Raw genomic sequence first — 17,234 nt, 5'->3', positions numbered from 1 at the left:
ACGACTGAAATAAAACTTGGGCAACACAAAACAAGTTTTCTCAGTGTGTTGACTCGGCCAATAAAATCAGCCACATGAACCACCTCAAAGCATCTCTCAAGACACTGCTTTGCATACCCTTAATAATCACAGTGAAATGGCTCCTAGGAAGTGGATGGACTCCTCCTTAAGGTTCTAACCACCACCTTACACTTGGATACTGTTTTACACTTTGCAAAGTACATTCGTGCTTGTTTTCCCATCCAATCCTTCCCCATAATGAGAGGGCATTGGAACACAATCTCACCATTCCCTGCACCCTTTCTGCCCTTCTGAAGGGCCAGTTAGTCTGCGGCTGTACACACAGGATAAATGCGTGTGTGACTGCTAAGGGAGACCCCCTAGTCACAGCATCTTGTCACCATCTTTCATAGCTCCGCGATTGCCCTCTTCCACCTCTGGCAGGAGAATTCAGTGAGAGTGAGACAGTGGAGAGGAACAGCAATAACATATCTGTTCTTCCCTTTTTGTCTGATAATCTCAATGAGGAGTTACTAAAGCATCTGAGTTTATCCATTTAAGTCCACTCTGTCTGCAGTCTAAGTCCCCAGCTTGTGCCACTGCCGTCAGGAGATATGTCTCTCCTTGATCAATATTTACTTAACAAACATCAGGGATGGGAGAATTTGTTTAGAGGAATCACGTGCACACTAGGGTGAATGAATGCTCGGGAAAGTACTTCAACTTTGTCTCCTTTCCTAGGATCTTGATGTTTGTGTGTGTGCACATGCACGCAGCCACGTACAGATGCCCTTTTTCTTTTTAACTTCTCCAAAGACACTTAGAAGTCGTCTAGAAAAATGCCTCACTGTATATGGTTAGTACATTATTTATCCCTTAAGAGAACTCACGACGTCAATTCAGTTTCAAAAATCCCGGCCCAAAGTTTGCTTTTCCTTTCGTGCTCCAGTACAGGTTAAACATTTTGGAAAGGCTCTTAGGATGAATTAGATGCACAAGCATCTTCCTTTGACCCCTTTCAGATGAGTGGAAGGGAAGAAAATGCAGATGGAAACAATAAAAGCGGTTTGATAGGGCAACTTTAACTATATACTACTGATGGCATTACATCTTTTTTTTAGAAAGCCCAAGGAGAAAAGTAGCTCTCGAGATTTTCAAAGCCTCTTACCCAGTTTTCGGAATCAGACGTGTTTAACTCTAATAATAAATACAAACACCACAGTGTTGAAGTTTAGAGATCGCTATTCTTTCAACTTCACTCAAACAATTGCTTGAAGGCTCAAGTCAGTGCCTTCAATGCAGTTGAGTTGGAGGCATCTGGGTCTAGTTTGAGGGGTTTTGTTTCTGTGTGGGTAGAGGCTGGGGGGGACTGTGGGAGTTATTTATTTATTTGATTTTGTGAATCGGAGTTGTAAAAGCCATCTGAAATATTCATGCAGAATTGTCTGAGAAGCCCGTTTCTGTTTTATTTACTGCACAGTAGACCAGCCACAGCGGATTAGTTCTACAATACCCGTAACAAAAGCCCAACAGCTGATGCATGTGATGTTAGGAGGTGACAAAACAGTTAAAGTATGCTGCTGGCTACAGGCAAGCAGTCAGCAGATGCAGACAAAAGGGTTTGTGACAAGAATAACTCTCTCTCCAAGGCGAGCAGTGAAGAGTATCCAAAATACCAGTACCCTTTTCTCCTTGACATGGTCTTCTTACAGTCAGCATTTTATTGCCCTTTTATAGTATTTTTTTTTTAAATGGAGGAGGATGAAGAAAGAAAACCCACACACGCAAACTAATTCACCAGAATACTAGCCAGGATTTTACTTTCCCATCAGTTAGCCACTTCTGCCCATATATATGTTTCCTTTTCCATTTCCCCACTGAAGTTTGAAAAAAAAAATTGTTTAAAATATGAACCTAAAAGATGATCTCTCTTGATAAGATCGTAATCTACTGATTGATTAGCTTGATAAGCCATTTGAGCCATTGGTTATTGGGGAGGGGCCAGGGAGAGAGGTCAATGCCTGGTTTGTTTTCTGTCCATTTCAGCAAAGATCATTCCACTGATGAAATTAGGCCAGTGGACCAGTTTTTAAAGGGGATGGAGGATGGAAAGGTATCCACAGGGAGCTGTGAAAGGGGCAGGGTTTAGGTCCCCTGCAAGAGGCCGATGGACGAGCCTATGGATGTTTCAGAGGTGTGAAAAATCAGCTTCTCTATCTCCAGAAAATAGGAGAGGCTGTCTTCTTTTTAACCTTTGTAATTCCCCTTCTATTCTCTGTGACATTCATTCAGCTGCCAAGAGCGTTTGGCAAGGTTTGGGCCAGTGAGCACACTTCCAGTGACCGCTAACCTTGGTATGTCCTGACACTTATGATGAGTGTCTGCAGGACACAGAAGGCAGGCAGCCTGCTATGTCAGGCTTTTATTATGTACTGCAGAGGCTAGGGACAGTCAGTTTAATAAAACAAATCATCCTTGAAGGTAAAGCAACTGGGAAGAGGAGGAGGAAGACGGGGGGAAAATGTGTCTTTGCCACTCATTCTGATTAAAACAAAAAAAAAAAAGAACAGCAAAACAACCACCCACCCAACACACCGTGTGTGCGCTCGCCTGTGTGTGCGCGCGCCTGTGTGCACATATGGGCAACTCAGACACGGGCTGACGGACTTGAAAACATCCTCCCGTTTCTCCCGTTTCATCTAAGCCCACAGGGCCCTCATGTGCTCTGAGGAGACTCAAGTGCAAACAATTGTGATGAAATGGGTGGATGCTGATAGCCAACCCCCTTGAAATGTATGAGTGCATTCAAGTACCTCCCCGCAGTTCTATTCTCCTCCAAATATCAAGTCAAGGAGAGGCAAGACCATTTGGGGTGAGGTTCCTATATTGGGACGCCTTTTATCAAAGCAAAGTTTCCACTCTCCTCTCCTGAAGAACACTCAGCACTGCAGCTCCCACAATAGCCTCAGAGTCCCAGCCAGAGACTTTGGAAGCCTTTTGTTTTTCCCCTGTGGCATGTCCAAAGGCATGGCCTTCCCTCCCCCTCCCAGTGGCCTGCATTGTCTTGCATTCCAGGGACTTGATTGACTGTTGCCACCTGATGCTGAGGAGATACTCTAGGGTTCATTCTGCAGATTGTTGGGTTCTATTAAAAGAAACCTAGATAAGGGATTACTTGTCACTAAGGGATTTTCTGCAGATGTTTATTAGTGATTGGAAATCCATTAGGTGTGAAGAGGTACTGAAAAAATATGGGCAACACCGTTCTCATAACCCTGAATTCTAAGATACCCCCAAAAAAACATCAGAAAGGACTCCCCCGCCCCTTACTCTGTTAAATGCAGTTGGGGAAACTTCTGGCAGAGAGGTAAGGGTCTCTTTTTCATGGGTGATAGTTCTACCTGTGGATGGAATTCCTTGGCACTCAGATCAGTTGCTACCCATCAATTTACCTCTCTGGAGCCACCAAAAAAGATTAATTGCTCTAGTACTAGAGGGTCTCATTATAACTTTCTCTTACCTAGCCCAATCAATTGCATGAGTATTGCCTCAAAGTAAGCAAGAAATTAGCAAACCATTTGCAAAGAATTCATCCCTTCCCAAACATAAACCAATAACCATAGTCTCCTCTTGGGAATCTTTTGTGTCATTTGCACTTATTTTGAAGTTACTAGCTCTTCCGTGGTTTTTCTAAACCACAGATCCACAGCTTGTCAAGGTTTTGATGCCTTTTATAAGTAGGAAATTGCATTAAAAAGGAACCAGCATGGTTTAATGGAAAGACACCTGGATAAGTTATTTCACATGAGTCTCTTCATCTCATAATTTCTTCATCTCATAGAATCTGTTTCTCCATCTATAAAATGAGTTCTGAGATCTATTTCAAGTCTTTAAATTCTGTTTTCTATCCTTACTTTAAAATTCCTTTTTTTTTTTAAGTCTTTAGGGAGAAGATAAGTGTGACTCTAGAGCAGTGTAGAACAAAGCAGAAGGCAGGGTCTCATTATGAGCTGTTTATCAAAGATGATGCGAAAGAACTCTGTGAAGCATTGTGAGGGATACGCAGAATAGAAGCCAGGACTTCTTCTCTAAAGACATCTTATGATAAATTCATTACAACTAGATATAAGTAGGTGAAAAGTTAAATAACATCAAGACACAAATACAAAAGATGTTAAAGGATAGCCCAAGATTACTGCCAAAAGAAATGAATGTTTAACACAGGGTAAGACCCACTAAAAACCAGTAACCAGCATGGTGAATGATAAGTAATAACAGGGTGGAGACTGCACACACCCCCAAAGAAATTACTTTGAGGTGTTCTCACGCAAACCCTAGAACTACGCTTCTTCCCTCCTCCAGGGCTGATGCTATTCTAGATGCACCTCCCTCCTCTGACTGTCTTAAACATCAGGCCTGCTCCCTTGGCCCCTGGCTCCCCAGATCTCTTGGGGGTCCTTGGAGTGGGTGGGACTTCATCTGGAGCCGCTGCCATACCCTCTGTCCCTACAGCTCTCCGCCAGGCCAGGCCGCATCCCCGAGTATTCAAGGAACATAGATCTTCATCGTGGGTCTGTTGCCAATGGCCAGGAAAACCACTCTGATGATGTTTCTGTAGCATTTGGCTAACAGCTCCCAAACCTAGTAGTTAGAGCGGGTAGTTGCACTGCATAACTGTTCTCCAGCCAGAATCCCTCTCTCAATAATGCCCACTTGATAAAATGTGAAGGATCATCTTTGGGGAAGAGGGAGGAGTACTCAAAAAGGCTGCTTAATGACTTTTTATTTAGTATAAGGTGACTAGGAGGGGTGATTGCTCTTCCAGGCCCTTCCCATCCCACAAATACTCATGTACGTGCAGGAGGTTGGGGAGAAAATCATCAAAGTTCAGTTGAAAATGCAGATGAATTCTCAGCAGGGAGTGGCCTTTGGGGTATATGGGTTTGCACATCCATGGGGGACAAGGTGATGTTTCCATGATTTTCCAGGCAGTGGTGGGGACTGTGTCCTAAGAAACTAGCCAATATCTTTGGGAGGGGCTTCTCAAGCTTTTCACTTTTTCTAGATTCTGATCAGCCCCAGATGGGGGCCCTTTTTTTCTGGGGTGTTATTAGGTTTCCTTCAAAGGACAAGTGACTTGCCATGGGATGCACTGAACTTCTTTGTCCAACTCCAAATATCTAAGACAGGGATGTCTGGTATCTTTTTCGTTTTCTTTAACAGTTACTATCATTATAAAAAGGTCCACTGCACAAATTGAGAAAAGGTGTGGAGAAAGGGATCAAATGTGTTCAAAATGACAATCCCTCCCTTTTACTTTGGTGAGGGGTAAGTATGAACCAAGATGAAAATATATACCTCTTGTATATGTGTAGACAGATCTGTCTACACATATAACTGCAGTGCATTTTACTTCTCATAGGTCTACACTTAACTGTAAAAATAAAACATTATTAATGTATAAGTACCCCACTAAAAGAAATCTACAGAGTGTCATTGTGTATTTGGAAAATTATGAGTACATGGAATGATTCTGTGAATCCATTTCCTTGTTGTGGGGAAAGACAGGCCATGCTTTACCATGTAACTTACAAAGAATACTGAATAAGTACATCAATAGCTATTCCTTTCCCTAGACAGAGGTTAGACTATTAAATAAACAACTATTAATAAACAATTAATAAACACACACACAAAACACCCACATATATACTCACTGCTCTGGGAGAAAAGGATTAACAGATAGGGATTCTGAAAAGAATATTTGAAGAATGTTTACCTTAGAGTACAATGACTTTGAACAATTCCCTTAATTTCTCTGAGCCTCCATTTTCTCACTGTAAAATGGGGTTAATAATCACAGAGATGTTGGGGGAACTGAATGACATAATTCACACTCAGTACATAACACAGTGCCTGACACATAATAAGCAGTCCAAAAATGTGGGGTTTTATTATTGCTATCAGCTGCATAAATCACTCTCTCATGGAGCAATTCTAATCTCAAGGTAAAGTATTTTTCAATGTAGGATTTTAAGATTCAGTACAAATTTTGTATTTTGGGACTCAGTGTTAATATCATTATCTTACTCTTTTTTTTGTACATAGAGGACAGGCATACCTCAGAGATATTGCAGGTTCCATTCCAGACTACCGCAATAAAGCAAATGTCGCAATAAAGCGAGTTGTAATTTTTTTGATTTTCCAGTGCATATAAAAGTTATGTTTATACTATATTGTAGTCTATCAAGTGTGCAATAGCATTTTGTCTTAAAAAGTACATACCTTAATTAAAAATACTTAATTGCTAAAAATGCTAAGCATTAGCTGAGCCTTGAGTTGCATCTTTTCGCAATAGTAACATCAAAGAGCACTGATCACATATAACCATGACAAATATAATATTAATGAAAAAGTTTGAAATATTTCGAGAATTACCAAAACGTGACACAGAGACATGAAGTGAGCAGATACTGTTGGAAAAATGGCGCCGATAGACTTGCTCCACACAGGGCTGCCACAAACCTGCAATTTGTAAAAACCGCACTATCTATGAAGCACAATAAAGTGAAGCAAAGCGCAATAAAACAAGGTATGCCTGCACTTTATAGTGCAGATTATTTTAATATACAATTTAACATCTGAGTCAACAATCCTCTGCTACAAGCAGGAAACTAAGATTTTCGCTATCTATCTTCATCTATAGTGTGGGTTTAGTTTAGTTTATATCAAAGGCCAATTATTATTCTACTTTTGAGAACACACTTTGTTTTCATAATGGAAATATGATTCAAATTCTGAACGATTAGGTGGAGACTTGCTTCTGGAATACACCTATTTAATGAAATGAGGAATCCCAGAGGTATGTCCCCTTTTTTCTACTCAGATATTCACAATGGAATCCCAGTTTTTCAGTAGTTCTGCATGTATCCTTTGCACAAGTCTTTTTCTAAAACTCTATAAAGCTGTCAACCCCACATTACAATGCTACTATATATAACGACTTTACATAAGAGAATAGAGGCCGGCCATTTTTAGAAAATGCAGGTGTCATGTAAGCCCCTTTCTGAAAGAAAGAACTTAGCTCAATTTCCTTTGAAGAACTGGAGACTTGAAACTGAAAACTTTATTAATGCCATTGTCTCCTTGTATCAGCAGGTTCCAGAGAGATTCCTGGAAGTTGCGCAGATCACATTACGGGAGTTTTTCAATGCCATTATCGCAGGCAAAGATGTTGATCCTTCCTGGAAGAAGGCTATATACAAGGTCATCTGCAAGCTGGATAGTGAAGTCCCTGAGATTTTCAAATCCCCAAACTGCCTACAAGAGCTGCTTCATGAGTAGAAATTTCAACAACTCTTTTCGAATGTATGAATAGTAGCAGTCCCCTTTGGATGTCCAAGTTATCCGTGTCTAGATTTTGATTTCATATATATGTGTATGGGAGGCATGGATGTGTTACAAAATCAGCTGGTAATTCCTCCTCATCATCTTTCTCTCATTTTCTTCTGTTTTCCATTGCAAGGGGATGGTTCTTTTCCTTCCGCCTTTAGTTTACTTTTGCCCAAGGCCCTTAACATTTGGAGACTTAAAATAGGGTTAATTTTCAGGGAAAAAGAATGTTGACGTGTGTAAAGTCTATATTAGCAAGGAAGGGCATTTTTAAAAGATGCTTCTGCTGGATTGATGGTTTATTGCGCATGGCGGTTGGCGGAGGGAGACCCGTGACACAACACTACTCTGTAGTTAGTGATGTGTCTCTTGTTTTTACTGCTGAGAAGGTCGGAAAGCTCAATGAAACCACTTGATAAACTTAAATATTTTGTTTGGTTTGAACTCAGTAAGTCGCTTTTTATCACACATTTAAAAATAATGCCGGTGGCAGATGAACAACTCACTTTTCAAAAGTACCCCAAAAGGCCAAATTTTAAAAAGAAACATAATCATTAACCGTCAAGTCTTTCCTAAGAGAAATGGCAAACACCACAAGCTAGTACCATTTTCTTTGGAGGCAAAGCAGTTTTGTACAAAACTGACTCTTTCAAAATGAGACTGGAAATTCATGTGATTTCTAGTCACCTCTCGAAATTTTGCAATAGGTTCTTCTTGGTAATAAGTGAGTATCTATCGTTCTTCATACAGAAAAACCCCTATAACGTGTTATCATTTTCTATTTATCTTGCTTCAGATACTAAAAGGCACATAAGTTTCAAATTTATTCTTTGCTAAACTCTGTTTATGTGGTTTAAAAGAATTATCATTTCTGTTTAATATTTAACACTTTTTTTTCCAAAAAACACTATTTTCCGAATTCCTTTCTATGGTAAGGAATAAAGGACATCCCAACTTGACCATAAAATTCCTGCCTACACTATAAGTTTGTTAACAGCTGCTAGCTGATGCGATCTTCCCCTCCTGAGAGGAGTACATATGAGAATGACCTATTTTCCTATACATTTCCACTCTACCCTGATGGATATTCAAAGTGGTGACAGTCTAATTTTTAAGTGTTTCTTCATTTTAGGTACAGCGTTTTAAAGAAATTGATACAGTCTCTTCTAATTCAGAAGCTAGTAATTGACCAAAACGTGAAGAGTGTATAGAATAGGAGAGTTTGGGAGTTAACCCAAAAGACACAATTTCAGCACACATAAGAAAGCTAGCTGCTATTTCATGCTTTCTTCAATGGTTCTCCTCTTTTTTCTTTTTCTTTATTTTTTTTTTCCAGTTTTTCAAAGGTGTACAAAGTCCCATACTTGCTTTTAAAAAGCCATATGGCATTCACACTTGTTTTCTTAGATGGGTTTTGTGTGCAGATGCAGTAAGAATTCCTTTTTTTTTCTAATAGTGTTTTCCAGAACCCTCCCTCCCCTTTGGTAACTTGATCTACATCTCCTAAAGTGACAAAGTAAAAAAAAAAAAAAACAAAAAAAACCTGGTATTTAGATCGTATACAACATAAATATCATTTTTTCTTTGATTTTTATAAAAATTACATTTGACTTTGGAGACTGTAGGTTGACCCATGTAACTAGGTGACCCAATCGCTGTAATTTAACATCATTTATAAATTCTGCTGATGGACAGGAATGTATGAAGGCAATTATTGTCAGCACAAAGCCTTAAAACCTGCTGACTTTAAGTTAAACGGCGCGGTCCTATGATGCCTGCGTCATTCAGGAGACACGGCCTCTTGCGGTGTGGACAGAGTGCAGTGGCCCGGGCGGGAACACCCTGGGCCTTGCTCTGCACCCACAGCCAAACACATGGCCCAGCTCGCAGGCTCCTACACAGAGCTATCAGAGCCAATTTGTTCTTGTTCTGGCTTGTTTGGAAAAAAATAAAAAAAGAAGTGTTCGGATAATCATCACATTGGAATAAAATGAAAACCAAAAAAAAAAAAAAAAAAATCAAATCAGCACAAAGTAGGGAAGCAATCTCAACTTGTGGTCACACTCTTTCGCCTTGCTTCACGCCCAAGAGTATGACATTCATTGTTCACATCAGTATAGAACTGGGTCTTTGCTGTTCCATGTAATTCACATCACCATTGTGTTGCCATTTGCAAGATAAAAGGCAAAACCGTAATGTCTTCACCTATAAAGATAGATTGCTAGTATCTTCCTGATATGGGGCAAATTCAGTATTGATTCCAGAGGTATTTGAATTTTTAGTATTATTCTCCCCTGCCTTTCTAATTGAAATAGACAAATTAAGCAAAAATGTGTGTTCACAACCAAATGTTGATGCACTTATCTACAATAATATCCTCTCAATGTTCACTGAGGCATAGAGATTGTTTCAGAGTAGAAATTGCAGCGTGAGGAGAAACTCACCTCACTGTCCTGGAAACAGAACTCAATCATTTTGCTTTTAGGTGATTCTTTTCTCTTTCACCATCATAAGATCTTGTGCCTCCCAGTGCACTGGAAAATGACAAAAGCCTATCTCTCAAAACTCCTATTTAACAAGTTTTCTTTAAGTCACCATCTTTCCAATCTTAGCTCAACTCTCACCAAGTAAAAATTGGCGACTTGGGAGAAAGTTCACTTTCTCTGGTGGGAGGGTGAAGGACTAGGGACAGTTTACACAGGGAAACAAAGTCTAAAGTCCATGTTGAAATAGCACATTTCCACTTATTCTCTGCTAACCCTAAATTATTTTTGCATCTACACTTGAGGTTATAGTCTGTGCCTAGACCTAAATGCACCAGCGGGGGGATTTTTAAAAATCCTTCAAAATCCCAGTTTTTTCCCACAAGTACAATTGTTCTTGTGCCTTCTGTGGCTTTCGATTTCATCTTTTTGACTTTATTTCCAATTACTACAGCTGCAATAAACACTAGATTTTTTTTCTGGCTGTTTGACATAACGTTGATAGCTATGCATATTTTGTGTCTTTTTAAAACAAAGCAGGAGAATACGTTTTTGAAGAAGAGAATTTTTAGAACAGTTTGATACCGCAAATTATTTTTTCCTCAATTGTTTGAGCAGCATTCGAGTTTTGAAAATTCTTGTAGAAGCCAATTTTTTGTAACTGTGGTGCAAATCTTGTGTTTTCTTAGCCTAATGAAAAGTAGTATAGAAGCAATATTTCATACCATGTGCTATATATGTGTGTGCAGATGTGTGAACATAAAAACACATACACACATATACACACATGTAAAAATATACATATATATATGCGTGTGAAGTGGAAAGCTTACCTTTTCCTATCTAGATTTAAGGACCTATTTTAGGCATTTGTTATGTTTTGTGAAAAGAATGTTCTATTTGCAACAACAAAACATTTAATTCTTACTGTATCTCTGGCTGTTTAATGAGGACATTTCACTTTAAATGGTAAAACAACGTGGAAGATGGTAGAATGTAGTAATTATTTAAGGAAATGTTCACCCACATATTCCTGAAGTTTGCTTTGTGCCTCCAAGTATTATTTCATTAAAGTGTTTTATGTTTGCAGAATCTTTGTTGCTGTGCTAGGGATGTGGGTGAATATCATTTTTAAAAATTTTAAAAACAACAAAAAAAAGCAAAACAAAAACACTAAAGCAAGAGGGGAACTTTTATAAAGCAATGTAAATATTTAACCTCATGGCTGTTGTTACGTAAGACATGAGATTTTAATAAATAACTACATTCTCACAACATCTGTTGAATTTATTAGGAACACTTCAGTGACTGTATAGACAGTTGAAAGCATTCTTGAAAATCCTGCTCTCTACTTTTAAAAGATAACAGTCTCTTTCATCAGATGTCAAGGGCAAGGGTAATGCAGTTTCTGTAAATTTATGAAATTTCTTTTCTATGTACATGAAGACATTTAGTATGCAACCTCCCTCCCCCCCACACACACATACATGCATACACATACAGGTTAATATTAAGTCATAAAGCTAAAGATTTGGGGGCTTTAAAAATAAGAAGTCCCCCAGAAGCAATCATAAATTCATCAAAGAAAAAGTGGTTTACAGACTCCCCTGAAAGAAGCAGTGTACATGTGAGGACAGAGCAGAATCTCTTTGCCATGTATATTATAGAATCTTCATTGGTGTGAATAGTACAGATGTTTCGTTCTGGTACAAACTCTGTGTTTGCAAATTACAAGAAGCATTGTTTTTGAAAAGCTCCCCTTAAAAGAACGTAACTGGTTTCTATGAGTAAGCAGTTACTGTATTGCACTTACATGTGATGTTGAAGGAAATGCAGTTTTGTTTTCTGTAGATCTGTTGATTGTAAACCATCCATAAGACTAAAGCTAAAATGCTCATATTCAGAGCTGGGATCAAAACTGGTATTTAACCTTTGCATCTTCTTATAATCATCCTTCTAAGAATATAACGGAATCTGGAAGCATCTGGACTTTGAGTCTTTTCAACTGAGCCCTCTCTCAAACCTGACACCCCCGAAAATGCACAGACATGAACAGAAAAGGCAAACAGACTGGCCCTCTTCTGTGAAAATGGCTTCATTCTTTATTTTTAAAATATTCGAATATTCTCCATAGGTGGGAAAAGCAGTTTAAAATTGTATATTACCACTTCAAAATTAGAATTAGAAAAGCAAATGTATTTGGGGTTGGTCTCAGCAATACCCAGAAAAATCAAAGGTCCTGGCTTCCCCCAATATTGTCCCAGCCATTTCTCATATGTATATAGTATAAACCATGACAAAACACTGCCTTTGTATTATTTAGCAATATGTTGTAAATAGCATTATTAAGCTCTTTTTCTTTTGTAATAAAGACCCTTTGATTTGAATATAGTACAATAACTGAACTGATAAAGTCAATTTTTGATTTTTTTTTTTAGCTAGAGGCATTTTCAATTGTGGATTTTTGTTGTTGTCTATTGTTCTGAAGACTTTGCATAATTTATTGGTTTAATTTATCCTAATTTATTTGATGAAGGTGTACAATTTTGTATTACCAAGGATGTACTGTAATATTAATTGATATGATAAAAAAACAATGAGACTCCCTGTCCATATTAAAAAGTAAATAAAAAGGTGCAGTAGACAATTGATTTTAAAGTAAAAGTAAAAAATTTAGTTTGGCAGCTACTAAATTTTAAAACAGGAAAAAAAAAAATAGTTGTGGGGGGAAGGGTGGGAAGGGGGTTTTACTTTGTGTGTTTAAGCTTTTGTATACTCTCCAAACTTTTACCTTTTGCTTTGTACCACTTAAAGGATACAGTAGTCCAATTGCCTTGTGTGCCTTCCATCTTCTCTTAAACTGAATGTATGTGCAGTATATATGCAAGCTTGTGCAAAATAAAATATACATTACAAGCTCAGTGCCGTTTGATTTTTTTTAAACATGTGACATTTAATTTTTGGACCTGTGTCCAGTTGTAGGACAGCAGGCTAGTTGTGACTGTAATTTCAGTGATGGAGTTTTCCTTCCTCTCCCCACACTTGGCACTTTATTTTATTTATTTATTTATTTTTGGCCACGCAGCTTGCAGGATCTTAGTTCCCCAACCAGGGATTGAACCCGTGCCCTCGGCAGTGAAAGCGTAGAGTCCTAACCACTGAACTGCCAGGGAATTCCCTGGAGTTTTCTTTTTATTGCAATTCTTAATTATGTTGATACAAACCTAGGATCAATGCATGCAACTCCTAGAAATGATCTTTTTTATTTCAGACGTTTGTAGTAAATGGCTAGATTTCTGTCTGAAAACTCTTCTCACAGATTTAACTTTAGCCCTCAAAATTTAAAAACGACAAACATTTTGGTTCAAAACAATGTTGTGAGCTAAATTCAGTTCAACGATTGCTAATAATGTCTCATGATTTGAAGAACAAGGAAGGATGTTCCCCCAAATCACAGAATGGTAAATATATTATTTGAAATATGGGGAGTGAGAGCTTGTGTTGTTTCTACTTGGTTGAACTCAGAACTAAGTCCTAATGTAAATTCAAAACCTTTCTAAAGTGTTCCTTTAGACATGACTGGCAGCATGTTTCATACTAAGAACATTGGTTGTATGGCTTTTGAAATTTTTCTTTATCTCTTTTGCTTTGGTTTAAAATCATGTCTCCTTTATCTTCAAATCAGGAGCATGAAGAGTCAGCAGAAATCATTGACCCTATTAAATGTCATTCACAGCTGCACCTCCCTTTCCATCCACCATATTATTGTTCAGTGAGTCTTCATCTCTCAGATGCCTTCATTTGCTTTTCCCCTCAATGATGAAAACTTGGTATTTTGACCCTGTTGTCATGAGGGTGCTTAGAACCAATGCAATCTCGAAACTATTAAGTGCTAACAGTACTTTTCCACTTTCAGCTCTTTTTCTATCAATGGCACAAACTTAAATTCCAGTCTTCCTAACTAAATTGTGCAAAAGGGCATGCCTGTGTCCCTCTAGGCCAAAATATTTATTCCCTGATTGGAGAAAAAAGGGAATTCCCCCCAACTCCCTTCTACCTGCTCTTGAAAGGGAGAAGGCATTTGTGGTAATGTAATGACTTCCATCTTCTGATACTTATTTAACACCAATCTGCTTTAAATCAGATTGGATAATCCAGGTAGAGACTAAATCACTAAGAAGTTACAGCAGGTGGTAATGTTTTCTGAGAGGAGGTTTATTTAAAATGTTAGCTTCAAATCATTGCTTTTGTGACTCTAATTATCTGACGGCACTAGTCCAGAATAATATGTACCATCCTTCTTAACATTGATCTGAATTCTGATCACAAAACTTTTTCCACATATGTCTGTCTTGATGCCTGGCAGTATCCTTGCTATACTTGAAGGTATAAGTTTCACCAACTAATAGTAAAGAAAAGGTTAATTTTATTCATCGGTACCTCCATTTATCATCTTAAATGATTTACAAGTTTTTCTTAAAGACTAACAGCTAAAGATCATCACATTTTTACAATTAATTTACTCACACATGCTAAGGTGAGGGATAGATGTCCCTGAATACAAGTCATAGGAAAACATCAAATATTTACTGTGTGTTACCAAGTTCTGGGGTCTATGAACACTCCTGAAGGCATAAAATACAAGGGAGGTATTTATAAAGGAAAAGAGCTCATACAATTTTAGAAAACAGCTGATACGATATCTAAGCAAAATGGTGAAAGATTACTAAAGAGATAAATGGTGCCACACATTCCCCCACGCCCCACAAGCAATATAACCCTTTGGAGGGAGGGTCAAGACTGTGGAGGAAAAAACCTAAAGGGTAACCTTTCTAACTAAAGGAAAATAAAGAGAGTACTGCTTTGGGTGTCAGAAGACCTTCCTCCAATCAATCCATTTCTAAAAATCTTTACGTGGCCTCCCTGGGACCCCAGGGCATGACACTTAACCCTTGAATGTCCAGGAGACTGAAAAGAATTATAAAAGGCTAAAGGATTCTTAGAATCAGTGCAACCACCATGTTGACTTTCTCCGAAGGATTTCTACATACCAAAAGAAAAAAAAAGTTAGTTAAAATGTTTTTGCTTCTCATAAGAAAGGGAATTTAAGTTGCAGGGCAAGACAAGGGCAAAATTCTGAAGTTGGCCAAGTGTGACTTTGGATCTTTTTCTCTCTGTTCACGATCTATTCTCCCTTCAGTAAGTGCCTCTGCCCCCTGCCAAGCATTTAATGCTCTCGTGTGGCCCCAGCCTTTCCTCTGTTCATGGGGACTGAGGCGTCTACTAAAGGTAACATGAAGAAATCACTGACTTAGTGTGTTTCTCTTCCAGTGGTATAGGCATTAAAAAATACGTGGTGCATTTTACGTTTTCATATTAGGGCCAAGGACACCTGAGTGATTAGGGGCTGGAGGCCTTCCCCACCAAACACAAGGCCAGGTCCTTTGAGCAGTATCACTCATGGCTACACCTTGCCTGAATGCAGTGTCATCTGTCAAGGCGTCCTTCTTTTCTCTCTGCAGGACTTGTTTCCTGCCCGTGGTCATAGAGTCCTTCCAAATGTCTCCAAAATCATTCAGAAGGAGGGACCCTTCTCCACTGGACATTGGTTTATTTTTCTGGTTAGAGAGGAAAATAACTAGTGCTAAAGAAATTTTAAAGAGAATATAACTCAGTGACTTTTGTTCCCGAGATCTCTAGGGTAATGTGCATTATCTCAGGGGCCACCAAATTGGGACCTCTTTTAACCAAAGGAGCTTTATCTTTATATTGGGGTGCAATAAAATGTTCATTTTTAAAAAAGGGTGTTCTCTGTTTAAAATAACAATGATCTCACCAGGTATAATAGAACAAATCTCTAAGTATGAATGTGAGTATTAAATTCAATAAGTAAGTTCTGTCAAACTTTCATTTAAAGAAAGGAGTTACATGAACTTATGGTTACCAGAGGGGAAGGGTGGGGAGGAGGGATAGATTGGGAGTTTGAGATTGACATGTACACACTGCTATATTTAAAATAGATAACCAACAAGGACCTACTGTATAGCACAGGGAACACTGCTCAATATTCTGTATTGAAATGGAAAAAGAATTGGGAAAAGAATTTGAAAAAGAATAGATACATGTACATGTATAACTGAATCACTTTGCTGTACACATGAAACTGACACAACATTGTTAATCAACTATACTCCAATATAAAATAAAGGTTTAAAAAATATATGCTTACTGATAAAGTCAATCAATGAAAAAACAAACAAAAAAACCAAAATAATAAACGTGGGATCAACCCAATCTTCCACTTACAGATGAATTGATTAAAAAAATGTGGTATATACATACAATGGAATATTATTCAGCCTTAAAAAGGAAGAAAATTCTGACAGAAGCTGTAACATGGAAGCATCTTGAGGACATCATGCTAAGTGCAATAGGCTAGTCACAAAAAGACAAATGCTGTGTGATTCCACTTATATGAGGTTCTAAAAGCAGTCAAATTCAAAGAGTCAGAAAATAGGATGGTGGTTGCCAGGGGGTAAGAGAAGGGAATGGGCAGCTATTGTTTAAGGGGTATGGGGTTTTAAATGGGGGAGATGAAAAAGTTCCAGAGGTGGATAATGGTGATGGTTGCAGACCATGTGAATGTGCTTATTGCCACTGAATTGTACACTTACGAATGGCTAAAAACATAAATTTTATTTTATGTATATTTTACAATATAACAATAAACATTTTTTAAAAAAAGGTAAAACAAAATAAAGAAAGGAGTGCTCTGCTAAACAACAACACAATACTCATTGGGTAGAGTGAGAGATCTTTAAGGATGAATGTGAAAATTAAAACAGTACTTTCTGTGAGTTCTAGCAAACCTTCAAAAAAAGAGATTATTTTTATACTATAGAAACAGCACAGAGCCTGCCTGACACATGGGTTTTTTGCCGAATCACCACTAGTTCCCTTTCTTCTCCCACAGCCGGTGGCTTTTGTCATCTTGCCATATTGTTTCAAATTGCGATCTAAGAACTACACCCAGATCCATGGCAGCTTCCCAGGACATTCAAATTTTGAAGAACACAGACCGTTCTCCAGGAACTGAAAGTTTCTTCCCATGCCTCCTGTTTCCTGGGGCCCTTGCCCTCAGCCTCAGGCCTATAGCTGCTGTAGCCCCACCTGCAGGCAGCCATGCTTGGGTAGGCCCCAGAATAGGAGTGGAGCAGCTTAGAAAAATTAAGGTGGCACAATAAGCTGAAACAATCACAAAGGCTGCCTCTACCCTGGCAAAGGGGAGGGTATTATTTGCAAAGCCCCCTGATGGGTGGCCCAGGTGCCAGCTAGACAGGCTCAGGAGATAGCTTGGCA

The 17,234-nt window shown here is 38.6% G+C and overlaps 1 protein-coding gene across 1 annotated transcript in view; it reads left to right on the top strand.

Moving 5' to 3' along the window:
* The window catches only part of PROX1 (prospero homeobox 1), a 47,679-nt gene extending 40,052 nt beyond the window's left edge, over nucleotides 1-7,627 (top strand). The window contains exon 5 of the mRNA XM_068538421.1: nucleotides 7,159-7,627. Coding sequence (XP_068394522.1) covers nucleotides 7,159-7,344 — 186 coding nt within the window. The 3' untranslated portion in view covers nucleotides 7,345-7,627. The remainder of the gene's footprint in view (nucleotides 1-7,158) is intronic.
* The last annotated feature ends 9,607 nt before the right edge of the window (nucleotides 7,628-17,234 follow it).

The sequence above is a fragment of the Eschrichtius robustus genome, chromosome 3, assembly GCF_028021215.1.
Source record: "Eschrichtius robustus isolate mEscRob2 chromosome 3, mEscRob2.pri, whole genome shotgun sequence".
NCBI lineage: Eukaryota > Metazoa > Chordata > Mammalia > Artiodactyla > Eschrichtiidae > Eschrichtius > Eschrichtius robustus.
Note: the sequence above shows the minus strand (reverse complement) of the source record. Positions and strands in the feature narration are given on the sequence as shown.